We start from the raw sequence: 15695 nt of genomic DNA, 5'->3' as shown, positions 1-15695 counted from the left end.
TCTTAATTTTCAGTGTAGCATTTTTATAACAAGAAACTTAAACCAATCTAAATATCCATTATTAGAGAACAGATTAAATAAATTATGATTCAGCCTTCAAAAAGAATGAGATGTTAGTTGAAAAAAAGCAAAGGGCCAAACAGTGGCTCAAGTATGATCCCATTTGTGTTTTTCACATTCTGTAAACATACTTGTATCTGCACAAGCTCTCAACAGTGGTAACCACAGCAGAGTGGGACCTGGAGAATTACTTTTAATTTCATGCCAGTCTGTTTTCACACTTCAATAAGAAAATGTTTCAAATAAAATAATATTTGATTCCTCTCTTGGAATACAACTTCAAAAATTTGGATGGCTTTCAAAGATAGCAGGCATTCAAGTATCTGAATATAACATCTCCTATATGCAAGGAAAGCTTCTTCAAATGTTACTGTCTTTTACAATCAGAAAATGGATCTTGCGATAACATGATTTACATTTTCTGATAGACTGCAATCATTATAAGGCAGAATTTCCAAAAAATTTTCCAAAAAGCCATTTTACATGCTATATATGCCACAAAAAAACCACTATAGGGCAAAAAACATCCCTACATATGAAGAGAATTCAAAATGGGAAATTATATTTCTGATGAGAACCAAAAAGTATGTTTTTATAATAGTGGTTTGTGATATTAAATATATAGAACATGACCCGGATGCAAGGATATTGTGCCTATAAAGACACAAAGGCTATTTCCTATAATTAGGAAGAATATACTTGCTTGGATTCATGCATAGAAAAATACTGATGATATATAATAATGAGAACATTATACAAGTAGTAAATTATATGAAAATCCACAGAAGGATATCTATAACATCAGAGACCTAAATGGTACATTAGTAAAAATAAAGGATACATGTTCCATCTAATTCTTTATATTGTCAGAGATGAAAATATCAAAATTTCTTCTATTTATGGAGTAATGATGGTAATACAAGAAAAAAAAACCTACCTGCCATTCAAACTCACTATCTGACCAATCCCAGTATGTGCTAATAGAAGAAGAGACATCACTGCAGACACTCCCCTCAGGGAATAAATCAAAAGAAGTGAAGTCTTGATCATCTAACAGGGAATAGCAATCATCTTGATCTCCAACAGAAACTGAAGAAAATAGCTCCTCACTGCATTCTGAGCTGGCAACACTTGTTCCACAAGAAGTTAAGTTCCACCTTAAAAACACAACACAAAAGAAATCATAACAGGAACTCCAGAATCCCCACAATCTTAAGATATTAATAGGAGATACATTCAAGATATTTATGAAGAATAGAAGTATAGTTTTAGATATGACAATGATACTGTGATTATTTTCAAAAGAGCCCTTACCTTTTAAAGATGTATACTAAAACATTTATGAATGATATATATCTGGGATTTTTCTGAAAATAATAAGGGTTTGAGTAATGAGTAGTGATATAAAGCATATTGCCATATGTGAATAATTGTTGAAGCTGGATGATGGATATATGAAGTTCATTACACTATTCCCTTTCCTTTTATATTTGTCTGAAAATTTTTATAATAAAATATTTTAAAAGAAAATTGTATCTAAATTAAGAATAAAGTAAAACCTTCATCTATAAATAAAACATAGGATAGTGGTTATAAATATATTTTGAAGTCAGATTGAGTTCAAATTCTCGCTCTGTAATTTGACTGCTGCTTGATCTTAAGCAAAACACACCCTCTTCAGCCTGTGTTTTCATTTTAAGGAGGAGTTATTATGAAGATTATACAAGAATGCATACAGAACTCTTAGCAGACATAAAAAGTGCTCAATGCATGGTAGCTATTATTATTATTAAAAGAAGAGGGTAGCCATTGCAGGGCAGAGAAAAGCACAAAAAGTACACAGAAGTTCAAGAAGTGTTTAAATAACTTTTACTTACCAGTGCTATAAAAGATCATTGCAAAGATGTTGGAATAAGAAAGGAGTAATAAAGAATATTAAAATGACCAAGAGTTCCATTACTCAATAATAACTAATCCACAATATTTTAGTACATATATATTTTTTTTACAGAATCATCATTCTGCACATATACACACACACATATATATAGTTTTTAGTATCCATTCTTCACTTATCATATATTAAGCATTTCCCTATGTATATTACTTGAAAACATTTTAATGCCTATATAATATTCCACTGATTAAAAAGTCTCATAATTTATTTAACCTTATTCCTTCAATAATACTTAGGCTGTTTCCATTTTTTTGGTATTACAAATAATACTGAGATGAACCGTTTTGTTTATAATTATTTATCAACATATATAATAAAAAATAGTGAAAGGGATTATAGGGTTAAGGAGAGAAAATGAGTGGGAAATATCAGAGAGGGTGACAAAACATGAGAGACTCCTAACCCTGGGAAACGAACAAGAGGTAGTGGAAGGGAAGGTGGATGGGGGAATGGGGTGACTGGGTGACAGGCACTGAGGGGGGCACTTCACGGGATGAGCACTATTATACTGTATGTTGGCAAGTTGAACTCCAATTAAAAAATATACAAAAAATACAAAAAAAAACATATAATCTCTCAGGATAGATTCCTTGAAAGGAAAGTACTGAGTCAAAGAATATCAACACTTCTAAAGGTCATATCATACTTAGTCAAGTGCCTTTCTGAAAGGCTGCATTAATTTACACTCCCTGAAACAGTATATAAAGCATGCTCATTTCACCACAACCTTAACAGCACTGGAATTTTCTTTCTTTTCTTTAAAGATTTTATTTATTTATTCATGAGAGACGCAGAGAGAGAAAGGCAGAGGGAGGAGCAGATTCCTTGCAGGGAGTCTGATGTGGGGCTCAATCCCTGGACCAAGGATATGGGATTTGGGATCATGGCCTGAGCCGAAGGCTGACGCTGAGCTGCTGAGTCTCCCTGGCGCCCCAGCACTGGAATTTTCATTTTTAAAGTTTCACCTATCTGGTAGGAAAAACCATTTTTACGTCAATTTTCATTTCTTCAATTACTAGCAAGATCAAATTTTAAAATATTTGCTATTTTGCTCTAGTGTTTTTCTATGTGTTAATGTTTTCCTTACTGATTTTATAAGTTCTTAGTGTATTAAGAATATTAACATTTTGCCTGTGGTATCTGTTGCAGCGTTACTTTTGTCTTTAAATCTACATATCTTTCTTCTGTAAATTTCCACTAGCTTCATACATTAACAAGATAATCTTCATTGCTTAGGCAGTAGCCTACATAATTAATCCTTAAGATAATGATTTAATACATTGGATACTAATAAAATACTGAAATAATGGCTTCCTGAAGAAAAGCCTGTTACTTATCTATTATTAGGTTGTTTCTCATCTTTCATTAAATCTATTTTTTTCTTGAACTGTGTTTTTCATTTTTTAACTCTCCCTCCCTTATTTTGTATTACTAATCTTAATTTCAAAGTTCTTGGTTTGCAAAATGTGGGCAATCCGACAATTTTATGTCATTTTTCCTTTGAGCTAAAGGTAGAATATTTTAAAGGTTCAAAACACACACATGACACTCTCTAAACTATTATGGTTCAATAACTATAAACACAGATATCAACAAGCTTTTATAAATAGGCAAAAATCTCAAATTCATCTAACATCTTAGAATACCTTGTAATATTACCTAGTTTCACCATATGCTTCCTAGGCAGGCAGTATCCTCATTTTTTAACTTAGAACTAACCAAATTGTTCAGGATGTACAATAAGGCAATATAAAAGCTAAAAAATGACAAACACTCTCTTAGATCTAGTAAACCATTACCTATGCTGTATTCTGGGCAAATTATTTTTTTCTTTTTTGTCTTCAAAATGCTAGTGGCAAAAAAGAAATGCTAATGGCTTTTTTCAACCTTTATTCATTCAGCCACTCAACAACCATTTAGTTAGTATCTTCTATGTACCAAGTACCATGTTATGTGGTAGGAAAAGCTGTTAGGTAATTGTTTTCAATAAAAAATTTTTTGAGCTTGCAAAAATTCAGTAGAAATGTGTTTCCTTCTATAATTATGACTTTCCTTTTCAGAAAACTATGCTAGATTTGATAATCTAATGTTTAAATCACTGACAGGACAGTTATTTGCTTGCTTCTGTGTGTGTGTGTGTTTTAAAGATTTTATTTATTTATTTGACAGAGAGAGAAAACACAAGCAGCAGGCAGAGACAGAGGGAAAAGCAGGTTCCCTGCAGGGAGCCTGATGTGAGGCTCAATCCCAGGACCCTGGGATCATCCTGAACCAAAGGCAGATGCTCAAATGACTGAGCCACCCAAGAGCCCCCCCCCCCAGTTTTGTGCTCTTAATGTAGGGCAAAATCAGTATCTTTCTCAGTTTTTCAGGTCCATGTCTTTATAAGAGATTTAATAGGATTCTGGCTATTCTGAGGAGCTTTTGCTCTTTTTTTTTACAGTGACTTAAAAAAGGTTCATATTCGAAACCAATCATTTACAAAATAGAAACATTTTTACTACTAGACATTTTTTTAAAGATTTATTTATTCATGAGAGACCCAGAAAGAGAGGCAGACATATAGGCAGAGGGAGAAGCTCCTCTGTGGTGAGCCTGATGTGGATCTTGATCCCAGGATCCCGGGATCAGGACCTGAGCAAAAGGCAAGTGCTGAACCATTAGCAGGTGCCCCACTCCAAGAGATATATATTTTTAAATTCTATTATCTTCTAATTTCCAAATATTATTTTATTATTACCTTAAGGCAATGTGAACAAAAACAAAGTAGGCAGTAGTACGTTTATCCACTGCAATTAGTAGTGTTAGTGTTAAATTGGCATAATCTTTCTGAAAATAGGAAGACTGGTACTTGGTACTGTATATACATCAAAAGCTTCAAAAAGTTCATTCCTTTGGACTCAGTAATTGCCCTTCTAGGAATGATCACTTCCTCAAATTGAAATTGGGAAAAAGATTTGAGACCAAACATGTCCAAATAGTCTCATTTATAATAACCAACAAAGGAAAAAGATATGCTTCCCAAATATGGGGAATAAATAATATATCTAAATAATGGTGTTTTATAATCATTAAAAATTATATTTTCAGGAAACACCTGGTCGGCTCAGTTGAGCCCTCAACTCTTGATTTCAGCTCAAGCCATGATCTCAGGATTGTGAGATGGAGCCCCATGTAGGGCTCTGTATACTCCCTGCAGAGTGTGCTTGTGGTTCTCTCTCCCTCTGCCCCTCCCCCTGCTCACACACTCTCTCATCCAAATAAATAAATAAAATCTTTTTAAAAAATATTGTATTTTCAGCCTATTTTTTGAAAACAAAAACGCTCACAATATAAGTATAAAAACCTGGTCACAAATCATATATAACCTGATCCTGATTTTTTGAATTATATATGAACATAAAAAGAATATTGGGATCCCTGGGTGGCGCAGCGGTTTGGCGCCTGCCTTTGGCCCAGGGCGCGATCCTGGAGACCCAGGATCGAATCCCACATCAGGCTCCCGATGCATGGAGCCTGCTTCTCCCTCTGCCTGTGTCTCTGCCTCTCTCTCTCTCTCTGTGACTATCATAAATAAATAAAAATTAAAAAAAAAAAAGAATATTAAGGGCACCTGGGTGGCTCAGTGATTAAGCATCTGCCTGTCACTCAGGTCCTGATCCCAGGGTCCTGGGATCGAGTTCCTCATTGGGCTCCTCACAGGGAGCTTGCTTCTCCCTCTGCCTATGTCTCTACCTTTCTTTTTGTGTCTCTCATGAATAAATAAATAAAATCTTTAAATAAAAAAAGAATATTACAAGTAACAACATCAAAATGCTGACAGTTGTTATCTTTACTGAAAGGGATCATGAGTGATCTTTAGAGTTTTGTATATATGCCAATTTTCTAAAGTGAGCTTTTATAATAAAAATTAAAAAAAAAAATTTAAGTGTGATTCTTTTAGACTATTCTGTTGGTTTCAAACATGTCATGAATGACCACTGTGTGCATGTGCTTAGTGCTGAACTATTCAAATCCGCAAACTTCTTATATCTTATTCCAGTAGGAGAAAGCTACCTAACACTAAGATTCTAGTTATAACCATAAAATTATTCACAAAGTAGACTTTCTACCTTAAAAGAAAAATATTGAGAAGACTCCTAATGAGGGCACCTGGGTGGCTCTCTCGGTTAAGTGTCTGCCTTTGGCTCAAGTCATGATCTCAAGGTCCTGGGATTGAGCCCCATATTGGGCTCGCTGCTCAGTAGGGAGCCTGCTTCTCTCTCCCCTTCTCCCTCTACCCCTCCTCCCACTGCTTGTGCTCTTTCTCTCGTGTTCCCCCTCAAAAGAATAAAATCTTAAAAAAAAAGAATCCGAATGAAATGGAGTTTAATTCAATAACTAGGCTTGCTGCCCAAATTTCAGTTTAAAAAAAACTAAAGCTGAGAAAATTTATCTACAAAGCTTATCTGTCAAAACCCCCATATAGCCACCCCCAACCTCTGCTACAACTCTGGAGCACAGTAGGCCATCAAGGTCCCAAGTTAGAGCAGATGACACAACCCCCCCCCCGCCCCCGCCCACGCTACTCAAATGCCCAACTCTCCTAGAGATCTCAATTGTCTTCATATCATTACCCATCCCTCCTACCCTCTTCTGTAGTCTTGGAAGAAAAAAAAAAAGCCATGTCATTTCTTTTTTTTTTTTTTTTTTTTTTTTTTTTTTTTTTTTTTTTTTTAGCCATGTCATTTCTAAGACTAATTATTCCATTCGTGTTCTGAGTTCATCCCAGTCATCTCCTGTCATCCCACACTCTCCTCTTACTTTCAGTTTCTCCCTTTCCTGTGGGCTGCTAAGGAGCTAAAAATCTCTATTCTTAGAAAAGAAAAACTAAACAAGGCAAACAAACAACAATGAAACATTCAACTTTTTTTTCAGATTACCACATCTCCTCTCCTTCCTTTCCCTGCTAAATTTATTGAAAAGTTTCTTCTTCTCTCAACCTTTCTAAGCCACAGTTCTACTCCTAACACATTACTGTTCTACTGTTCTTTCTATTCCAAATGCTCTCAAATCCGTATTTCTAGCCTGGATAATTCTCCCAAGTCTGATCCCTATTCTCAGTTTGTCTCAACAAATCCCTAAACCAAATTCCTCCTGCCTTTATAATCTGTTACTTCATGGAGCATGGTTCCCCCACCTGCAAATCACAGCTCTTCTGCAACTGTTAATTCTATATTGATAGGAAGCCTGTGGGTAGTACAAAAGATACACAGTAGTCTTGAGGCTCTTCTGGTTAAGGTGATTGAAACAGGGCTCTAAAATCAAATAACTGAGTAACTGCTTTAATAGTTCATTTCCTATCCTGCCAATAGGGTGTACAAAAGTGAGGCACTGTCCTCCCACATGCTTTTCACAATTGTTGAAAGTACTGATGTACTACTATTAAAGATGAAAAGAATAACACATCAAGTAGTTCATATTAACCTCCTTCATCTCACAATTTAATTACAGGGCAGCCCTGGTGGCACAGCGGTTTAGCGCCGTTTGCAGCTCAGGGCATGATCCTGGAGACCCGGGATCAAGTCCCACGTCAGGCTCTCTGCATGGAGCCTGCTTCTCCCTCTGCCTGTGTCTCTGCCTCTCATTCTCTCTCTGTGTCTCTATGAATAAATAAATAAAAAATCTTTTAAAAAAAAACAATTTAATTACAGAACTTACCAGTATCATTATAATTTTTTTTTCAATTTGGTAAATGACTTCCCTTTTTGATAATGGTGGAGGTTGCCATGGACAAATGCTAAGAAAAAACTCACAATTATATCATAAATATCCTGTCCCAAAACCAAAGAAAAATGCCTTAAACACCACATATATTCCATATTAACATTTAAGTTAAAAAATAATTGGGGTGTCTCAGTCAGTTACGTGTCTGACTCTTGGTTTCACCTCAGGTCATGACCTTAGGGTGGTAAGATGGAGTCCAGTATCAGTTTCAGTACTGAGCCTGCTTGAGATTCTTTCTCTCCCTCTCCTTCTGCCCCTTCCCCCTCTCATGTGCATGCTCTAATAAATAAATAAATCATTAAAAAATAATCAAGTTTCTTGGTTTATTGAAATTTATTTTCAGGACACCTGGGTGGTTCAGTCAGTTAAGCGTCTGCCTTTGGCTCAGGTTATGCCAGGGCTCCCTGTTCAGAGGGGAGTCTGCTTCTCCCTCTCCCTCTGCCCCTCATACTCATGCTCTCTTTCTCTCAAATGAATAAATTTAAAAATCTCTAAAAAATTTTGTTTTTTTTAAAAGACTTTATTTATTGGAGAGAGGGGAGTATATGGTCCTCTCAAATGCCATCTTGAGGAGGGCTAGGAAGGCAGAACATTCCAGAATGAGAGAACATTTAAAAAGCCTAGGTGGCCTAGGGCAGAAACATCATCCAATGTAAATACTGCAACTTCTGCTTACCCTAATCTCTGTTGAAAAGGGTACAAAGCAAAATACATTAGATCTCCTACTGTCATCCCAAAGCCTTGAGAAAAGTAGGGCAGGAGAGAGAGGTTTTTAAAAAGCAGGCAAAATGTTTGACTTGGGAAAACTGGGGATGAACAGGAACCTCCCTGTCTATATTATTTCTTTACTTTTTTTAAGATTGATTGATTGATTGATTTATGATAGACGGGGGGGGGGGGGACAGAGACACAGGAGAAGAGAAGCAGGCTCCATGCAGGCTCCATGCCAGGAGCCCGACGTGGGACTCGATCCCGGGACTCCAGGATTGCGCCCTGGGCCAAAGGCAGGCGCTAAACCGCTGAGCCACCCAGGGATCCCCTCCCTGTCTATATTAACTGCTCCATTCTGGAAAACAACCTTGACCTTACCTCTGTCTCTAAGAAAAGGAGTAGGAAAACACAAGAAAAAAATGGAGAGGAAGAAAAAGAACAAAATGAGCTGTAAGAAATGTATTCTTCTCCTTGCTTCACTCATCAACCCAACAGTTTTGGCAGTGCTTACTTACCCTCAGCCTCCTTCCTCATTTCCTTGCCCTCATCATCAGTGCAGGCTAATTCTGAAATCATTCAACTTTCCTGTGTATAGGACTTGCTCCAATGTTGCTAACCTTAAATACCAAATATGTGCAAAAGTATTCTTTTATATTGTTTTCCAATGCAAACAACCCTAAACACACTTGATCTCATAAATCCATTACACTCATGTTATAATCACATCATGGGTTAAATAAGCTTCTCTGAGTCAGTCTAAGAAACTATAACAACCGTTTAAAACATTTGTGCCATTAGTTCTGTTCCAAGTTTCATCACTGGCTCCAATGAAGTAATCTTGGCTTTGCCTACTGTTTTATGACCTTGAACTCAGTCTTTCCTCTCTGGGCCTCAGTTTCCTCATTTTTGCAATGACGATTGGAAAAGTAATAAATTTACTACCACTTCCTTTTCCAATGTGTTACACTGATGTTCTGCATGACTGTTTAACATGTCATTTCCAGACTCTTTCTTTCAGGTAAGAATCATGTTTTATACATTCTTTGCATCTGGTAGAAGCTCAGTAAATCTGTAGAGTGATTTAAGAGGTGGTGGAGGGCATGCAAAAGACATTATAAGATGGAAGGATTTGTTCATGCTGATATTGTGAACTAGAAATCAGAACTAGACTCCTTAATTCAATTCCAATATTTTCTTTCCACAGCTGAACCCATCTCCTCCCTTGTTCTCCATACACCCTCCCAAGCCTTGGTATGTATCTATCAAATATCCACCTTGGGGCTTCTGTGTACAGGTTGGGGCTACCTGTACACCATCTTCACAATCTTCACATTTGGTATTAAACTTAAATGCTTACATGAGAGAATTCTCCAGAACACTCTAGCTTCCAATAAAATCCGTTAGGAGATGTGCCCTCTGAGTAAATTTGTATAAGCCCATTCTAAGCTTAGCTTCGTCCTTCCACTGGGGGAGCAAACCAAGGGATATGCTACATGAAGGAATCTTCGAGATTTAAGGTTATACATTTTGGCAGGGCCTAAAATGGTAAAGCAAAGAGTTCATAAGGAGGTCTTGTTTCCTATACCTCCACCAAAAAAAAAAAAAAAAAATGGGGTGGGGAGTGTAAATTGGGCCGGGAGGCAGATTAAAAATCGGGAAAAGGAAGATTCTACCTTTAAAAGTGCCATCTTTGGGATCCCTGGGTGGCGCAGCGGTTTGGCGCCTGCCTTTGGCCCAGGGCGCGATCCTGGAGACCCGGGATCGAATCCCACGTCGGGCTCCCAGTGCATGGAGCCTGCTTCTCCCTCTGCCTGTGTCTCTCTGCCTCTCTCTCTCTCTCTGTGACTATCATGAATAAATAAATAAAATCTTTAAAAAAAAAAAAAAAAGTGCCATCTTTCAAAAGATCCATAGATTGGTTTTGAGCCATCCAAAGTCTACTCTAGAGTGTATGGGAGATGGAAGGGGTTAAACTTTTTCGGGTGGATGGAGTAGGGATGCATCTTAAAATTGAGGGTGGAGGGATCCCTGGGTGGCGCAGCGGTTTGGCGCCTGCCTTTGGCCCGGGCGCGATCCTGGAGACCCGGGATCGAGTCCCACGTCGGGCTCCCGGTGCATGGAGCCTGCTTCTCCCTCTGCCTGTGTCTCTGTGTCTCTGCCTCTCTCTGTGTGACTATCATGAATAAATAAATAAAATCTTAAAAAAAAAATTTGAGGGTGGAGATTTGGGATTGATTCTCTGGGCACAGATGGGGTGGGAGGGGAAAGGGAGGAATCGCTATGATCAGATGATGAATGGGGAAAAGAGAGCAAGTAAAATGCCGGACCAAAGGAAAATCGGGAGGACTAGGGTGAAAATAGGGAGAGGGAACAGGAAAGGAGCGCTGGTCGCAAGAAGATGGGGGAGGGGACGAATGGAAGCGCAGACCCGAGGAGGAGCACCAGGTTCAGGAGTGAGCCAGCGTTCTCCAGTTTGAGTCAGGGGTGTGGGCAGTTAGCCCCTGCCCTCCGCAGCGGTTCGTACCTGTTGGTGTGGAAACGGTGGAGTGGATCCGTGCGATGACAAGAGGACAGCTGGCAGCCGAAGTCGCTGATGTCCAGGCAGCCTGGCTCCTCGCTCGGGCAGGTGCCCACCCCGCGAGGGGGTCCCAGGAGCGGGAAGGGCTCCTCGGGGGTTAGAAACTTCTCGTACGAAGTGGTGGCCGACGTCTCGTCGGACATGGCTGGAGATGGCCTGGCTTTGGGCTCCCTCCCTGGCCCGGGCTGCTTCTGTGCCTGCCCCTTCCCCCACTCTAACCTGTCCGCCTTTGCCGAGCCGGGGTGTGCCCACCGCAGCTCACCAGCAGGCTGAGCTCCACGGCCAGATGCCGCCCGGTGAATGCCGACCGCGCTAAGAGGCTGCTAGAGGCCACAGCAGCCCACTGGCCACCCAGTCAGCGCCTCAGTGGCCTCGGCAGCGGTCTCCGTCGCCGCCGCTGCCCGGCCCAGCCCAGTCAGCGCAGCGCAGCGCCGCTGACCGCAGCGCCACCGCCGCTGCCGCGCCCGGCCCGCCCACTGCGCTCGCCACTTGCGACTGCTGCAGTCCGCCGACGCCCGCCGGGAGGAAAAAGGCGGTGGGAAGCTGCTCCCTATGCCCCCTGCTGGAGCGGAGGAGGAACTGAACCTCCGCCCAACCGCCCTCCACGCGTGAGCGTGGGATTTCTGGCGCTGGAAAGGCCCTGCGCTTCAGGCCAACCACCTCTGTTTTCTCACCCAGGGCTGATTAATAAGCAGGAAGCGGCAGCCCTGAGAAAAGGGACTTGGCTAAGGTCACACTGCGAGTGCGTGAGAAAGAGTCCAGATGCCCTGGTTCCCAGCGTACTAGACCACCCTGTCCCAATTAAATGAGCCCTGCAGTGTGTGTGCCCAGCACTGTGCAATGAACTGTAGGGGAAATGGGCCAAGGAAAAAAATAGTCCCTGCTTTACCCTTGATCTTCTAACCCTGAGAACTCTACACAACAGCCACCAGGCTACTCAGAGCTGCTGGACACGTAGTGCTCTTTTGTGCTCTGTGCTCTTGCTTGCATTATGCGTTCTGCTTAGAATGCCCTGCTGGTTTTCCCCTGCTAATTCTTAAAGCCCCAGCTCAAATGTTACCTCCTCTGTGAAGCCTTCCCTGACTCCCAAATGAGTCTTATGTATTCCTGCCAGTGCTCCAGTGGAAAGTATATTATAGCGCTTTTAACTTATTCAACTTAAGTCAACTTGCTACGTGTCAAATACCACCATTCTTTCCTCCTCTTTCTCTTTTCTCTGTTTTACAGACCAGTGGTTGCAGACCTTGCACGTATAAACATTTTTTTTTTTTTTAGATTTGGAGTAAAACACAAGATTTCCAATTTCTTACTTTGCCAAATGAAGACAATTTTTTAAACTGCTACAACTTATAAAATGAAGCACACTTTCATATAAAATAAGGGAATAATCTCTTAATTAAAAATTAAATACATTTAGCTTTATGGAAAAACACACTACATTAAACTTTGAGATAAACATAAAACTAAAGTAGGTGCAGAAAAAAGGAAAAGTGAAAGAACCTAGGAGGAAGGGAAGGAGAAAGGAGGTTGGGAGAAATGGACAGTGGGCACACACAAGCCCCAGTCTTAATCTCTGTGATATGTCCTACCAATGCAACTTATAATGAAAACAACTCAACCACTCCTTTAAAATGTATATATTATCTCACTTTAGTTATTCGATGACCTGACTGTTGAGTGTGCCTGTCTTCTTTCATTTAACTTAAAAATCATGGATGTAAGGTTGATGATGGTTTGATTTGTGATCCCCAATGCACCATTCCCAGTGAGCCTGAATGGGCAATGGCTTAGTCCCCAAAACAAAAGTCAAGTGCTACATAATAATGTAAGTACTCAGGTAATTGCACCAGAAACTATGAGTAAGAAGCTAACAAAATATTCTAATTTAAATATATATATATATATATATATATATATATATATATATATATTTACACATACTGTAACAGGACAGTGTTGTTCAAACTGGAGTCTAATGACAGCATCTGCAAGCTTTTTTACAGGTATGTTTTACTTTGACATTTAATTTTAAACATATCCTGGAGTATATGGATGACAATGGTAACTAACAGCTGCCACATAATTAGGACATGTATTTGAACCTGTTTTAAAAATCAAGTTGGCAACAATACTACTTTAATTGTCATGAGCTGGTAAAAAAATAAATTAGGTGTACCTCCTATTTCATGGCTTAGTACAGATGAAGATTGTCTAATAGTTTGGAAAGGGAAAGTGATGGGAAACCAAGATCCTCACAAGACTCACATACAAGCAAGTATGTTGAAAACCAAGAACACATGCTGGCCAGTCAGTAGTATGTTCAGGTTTCTAAGGGTAGTTTTGTCTCAGCAAACATGTACCACATTAAATTAATATTTGTGCACAATTTGTAAATTTACTTTGATGTTAAGTTTGTACAGAGCCTTATGAATAGCAGAGTTTCTATTTAGTCTCATGTTTGTTTATGTTTAAGAAATATTATTAAAAGAATTTACATAAATGCTTGAGCCTAAGAGACTGTTTTCCTTTAAGAGAGATCCCTCCAATATATTTCTCAGTTGAGAAACACTAATTAGATACTGAGAGCAGTAAACAGGGTATGTGCACTGTATTTATGTTCACTTAAATATAAGGTAATAATGTACTAATACATTTTTACCAAGCTCTTTGCCACTAGGAGTTGATGACTTTTGTACATCCTTCTTCCTTGCCCCACTTTGTTTGGTTTGTCCCTTGAGAATACCTATCCTGAATGCATTTCCCCAATTTATCCCTCCCTTCCATTCTCCACCAAGATCTTTCCTAATTTCTATTTCTCTGAAAACATGGATATAGTAGTTCCCTACCTTCCCTGAGGATCTGGGCCTGGAAAGAAACATTGGGATGATCTGCCTTCTTCTGATGCATAATTTACCTCCCAGAATGGTGATGGGCTGCAAGAGGTGGTAAAGAGTCTTCGTCATTTTGGTTACTATTGGATAGAAATATATTAGACTTGACCCAATGATCTAACCTCTGTTAATTTTTTCATGTGATTGATGTGTATATATAGCTATATCTACATCTAGATACATAAAATTCTATATATAAGTTATGTTAAAATATATATTATGTCTATTATATATAATATACTTATTATATATATAAAATTAGCTCCCCAAAGATCACCAACACAACCTACTGATAAAACAATGCCTCAGTGTATTATTCATCAGTTTGTGGTCCACGTTTCAGCCAGGAGCCATGTGCCCATGTTAAACCAAGGGAATAATAGATCTCAGCCCCAATCCAAAGAGCCTGTAACCAGGTATGAGGTTGTTCTCCAAATTACCCAGGCTCTGATTTATAAGGACACTTGTCTTTGGACATAGGGCCCACTCAGGTAATCCAGGATAAGGTCCTTCTCTCAGAATCCTTAATTTATTCACATATTTTTGTTTTTGCCGTATATAGTTACATTCACTATTTTGCCATATTAAATAATAGTTACATGTTCCAGGGATGAGGAAGTGGAAATATCATTAGGGGACTACCATTGAGCCTGTTACAGTGGCATTGTCTGAACTGCTTGCTATGCTCTGAACCACAGCATGTAGCATTTGCTCTGCTTTCTGGACCTCTTATAAAACATGAAATTAAGAAGGCTGAGGAGAGAAAAAAGAAATCGAGAATTCCTCTAAAGTAGTTAGGGGGGATCCCTGGGTGGCGCAGCGGTTTAGCGCCTGCCTTTGGCCCAGGGCGTGATCCTGGAGACCCGGGATCGAATCCCACGTCGGGCTCCTGGTGCATGGAGCCTGCTTCTCCCTCTGCCTCTCTCTCTCTCTCTCTCTCTCTCTCTCTGTGTGTGTGTGTGTGTGTGACTATCATAAATAAATAAAAGTTAAAAAATTTAAAAAAATAAAAATAAAAATAAAGTAGTTAGGGTTTCAATTCTCAAATCAGAGACCCCTAACTTCTTTTCCTTTCTTGAATCAAATTATTTGCTGATTCTTTTTGCGGGAGGACAAAATCAGTGGGCCCAAATATATGATATCAGAAACAATCCCAGTAATAAAGCCAATTCTCAAAGTTTAGACAAAATATCTAGAAGGTTAATTACTGAGCCTATTTTCAGCAAAGATAGTGAATATTACCTCTGATTTACAAAAAATTAATGAAAACAACTTTTATAAAGGAAAAAACTTGAGATGTCTGGGTGGCACAGGTTATTAAGCATCAGACTCTTGGTTTCTTCTGAGGTTGTAATCTCAGGGTTGTGGGATAGAGCCCTTTTGTCCAGCTTCATACTTTGCTTGGACTCTGCTTCAGATTCTCTCTCCCTCTCCCTCTGCTCCTCCCACTTGTGCTCTCTTGCTCATTAAAATGAATCTTTGAAAAAAGAAAAAACAAGATATAACATATAATAATACAGACATATAATGTACCTTCTATACTATGAATATACCAAACATACATAAGGATACATATTGGTAGAATATGAAAAATATCAAATATCAAAGAGATTCAGTAAGTCTGGAGTAGGTACAAAAATCTATATTTTAATGGAACTCCATAATTGTCTGATGTGAATCTTTAATTAAAAACCACTGGCCTTCCAGGGCACCTAGGGCAGCTCAATCGATT

The 15695-nt window shown here is 39.0% G+C and overlaps 1 protein-coding gene across 1 annotated transcript in view; it reads right to left on the bottom strand.

Moving 5' to 3' along the window:
• Positions 1–11567, bottom strand: part of FAM199X (family with sequence similarity 199, X-linked) — a 30781-nt gene extending 19214 nt beyond the window's left edge. Inside the window, exons 1-2 of the mRNA XM_025431558.3 lie at positions 11019–11567; positions 998–1217 (exon numbers count right to left, since the gene is read on the bottom strand). Coding sequence (XP_025287343.1) covers positions 998–1217; positions 11019–11215 — 417 coding nt within the window. The 5' untranslated portion in view covers positions 11216–11567. The remainder of the gene's footprint in view (positions 1–997; positions 1218–11018) is intronic.
• Positions 11568–15695: the final 4128 nt, after the last annotated feature.

The sequence above is a fragment of the Canis lupus genome, chromosome X (assembly GCF_003254725.2).
Source record: "Canis lupus dingo isolate Sandy chromosome X, ASM325472v2, whole genome shotgun sequence".
In the NCBI taxonomy this organism is placed as follows: Eukaryota; Metazoa; Chordata; class Mammalia; order Carnivora; family Canidae; genus Canis; species Canis lupus.
The sequence above is the reverse complement of the archived record's forward strand: the minus strand, read 5'-3'. Positions and strand labels throughout refer to the sequence as shown.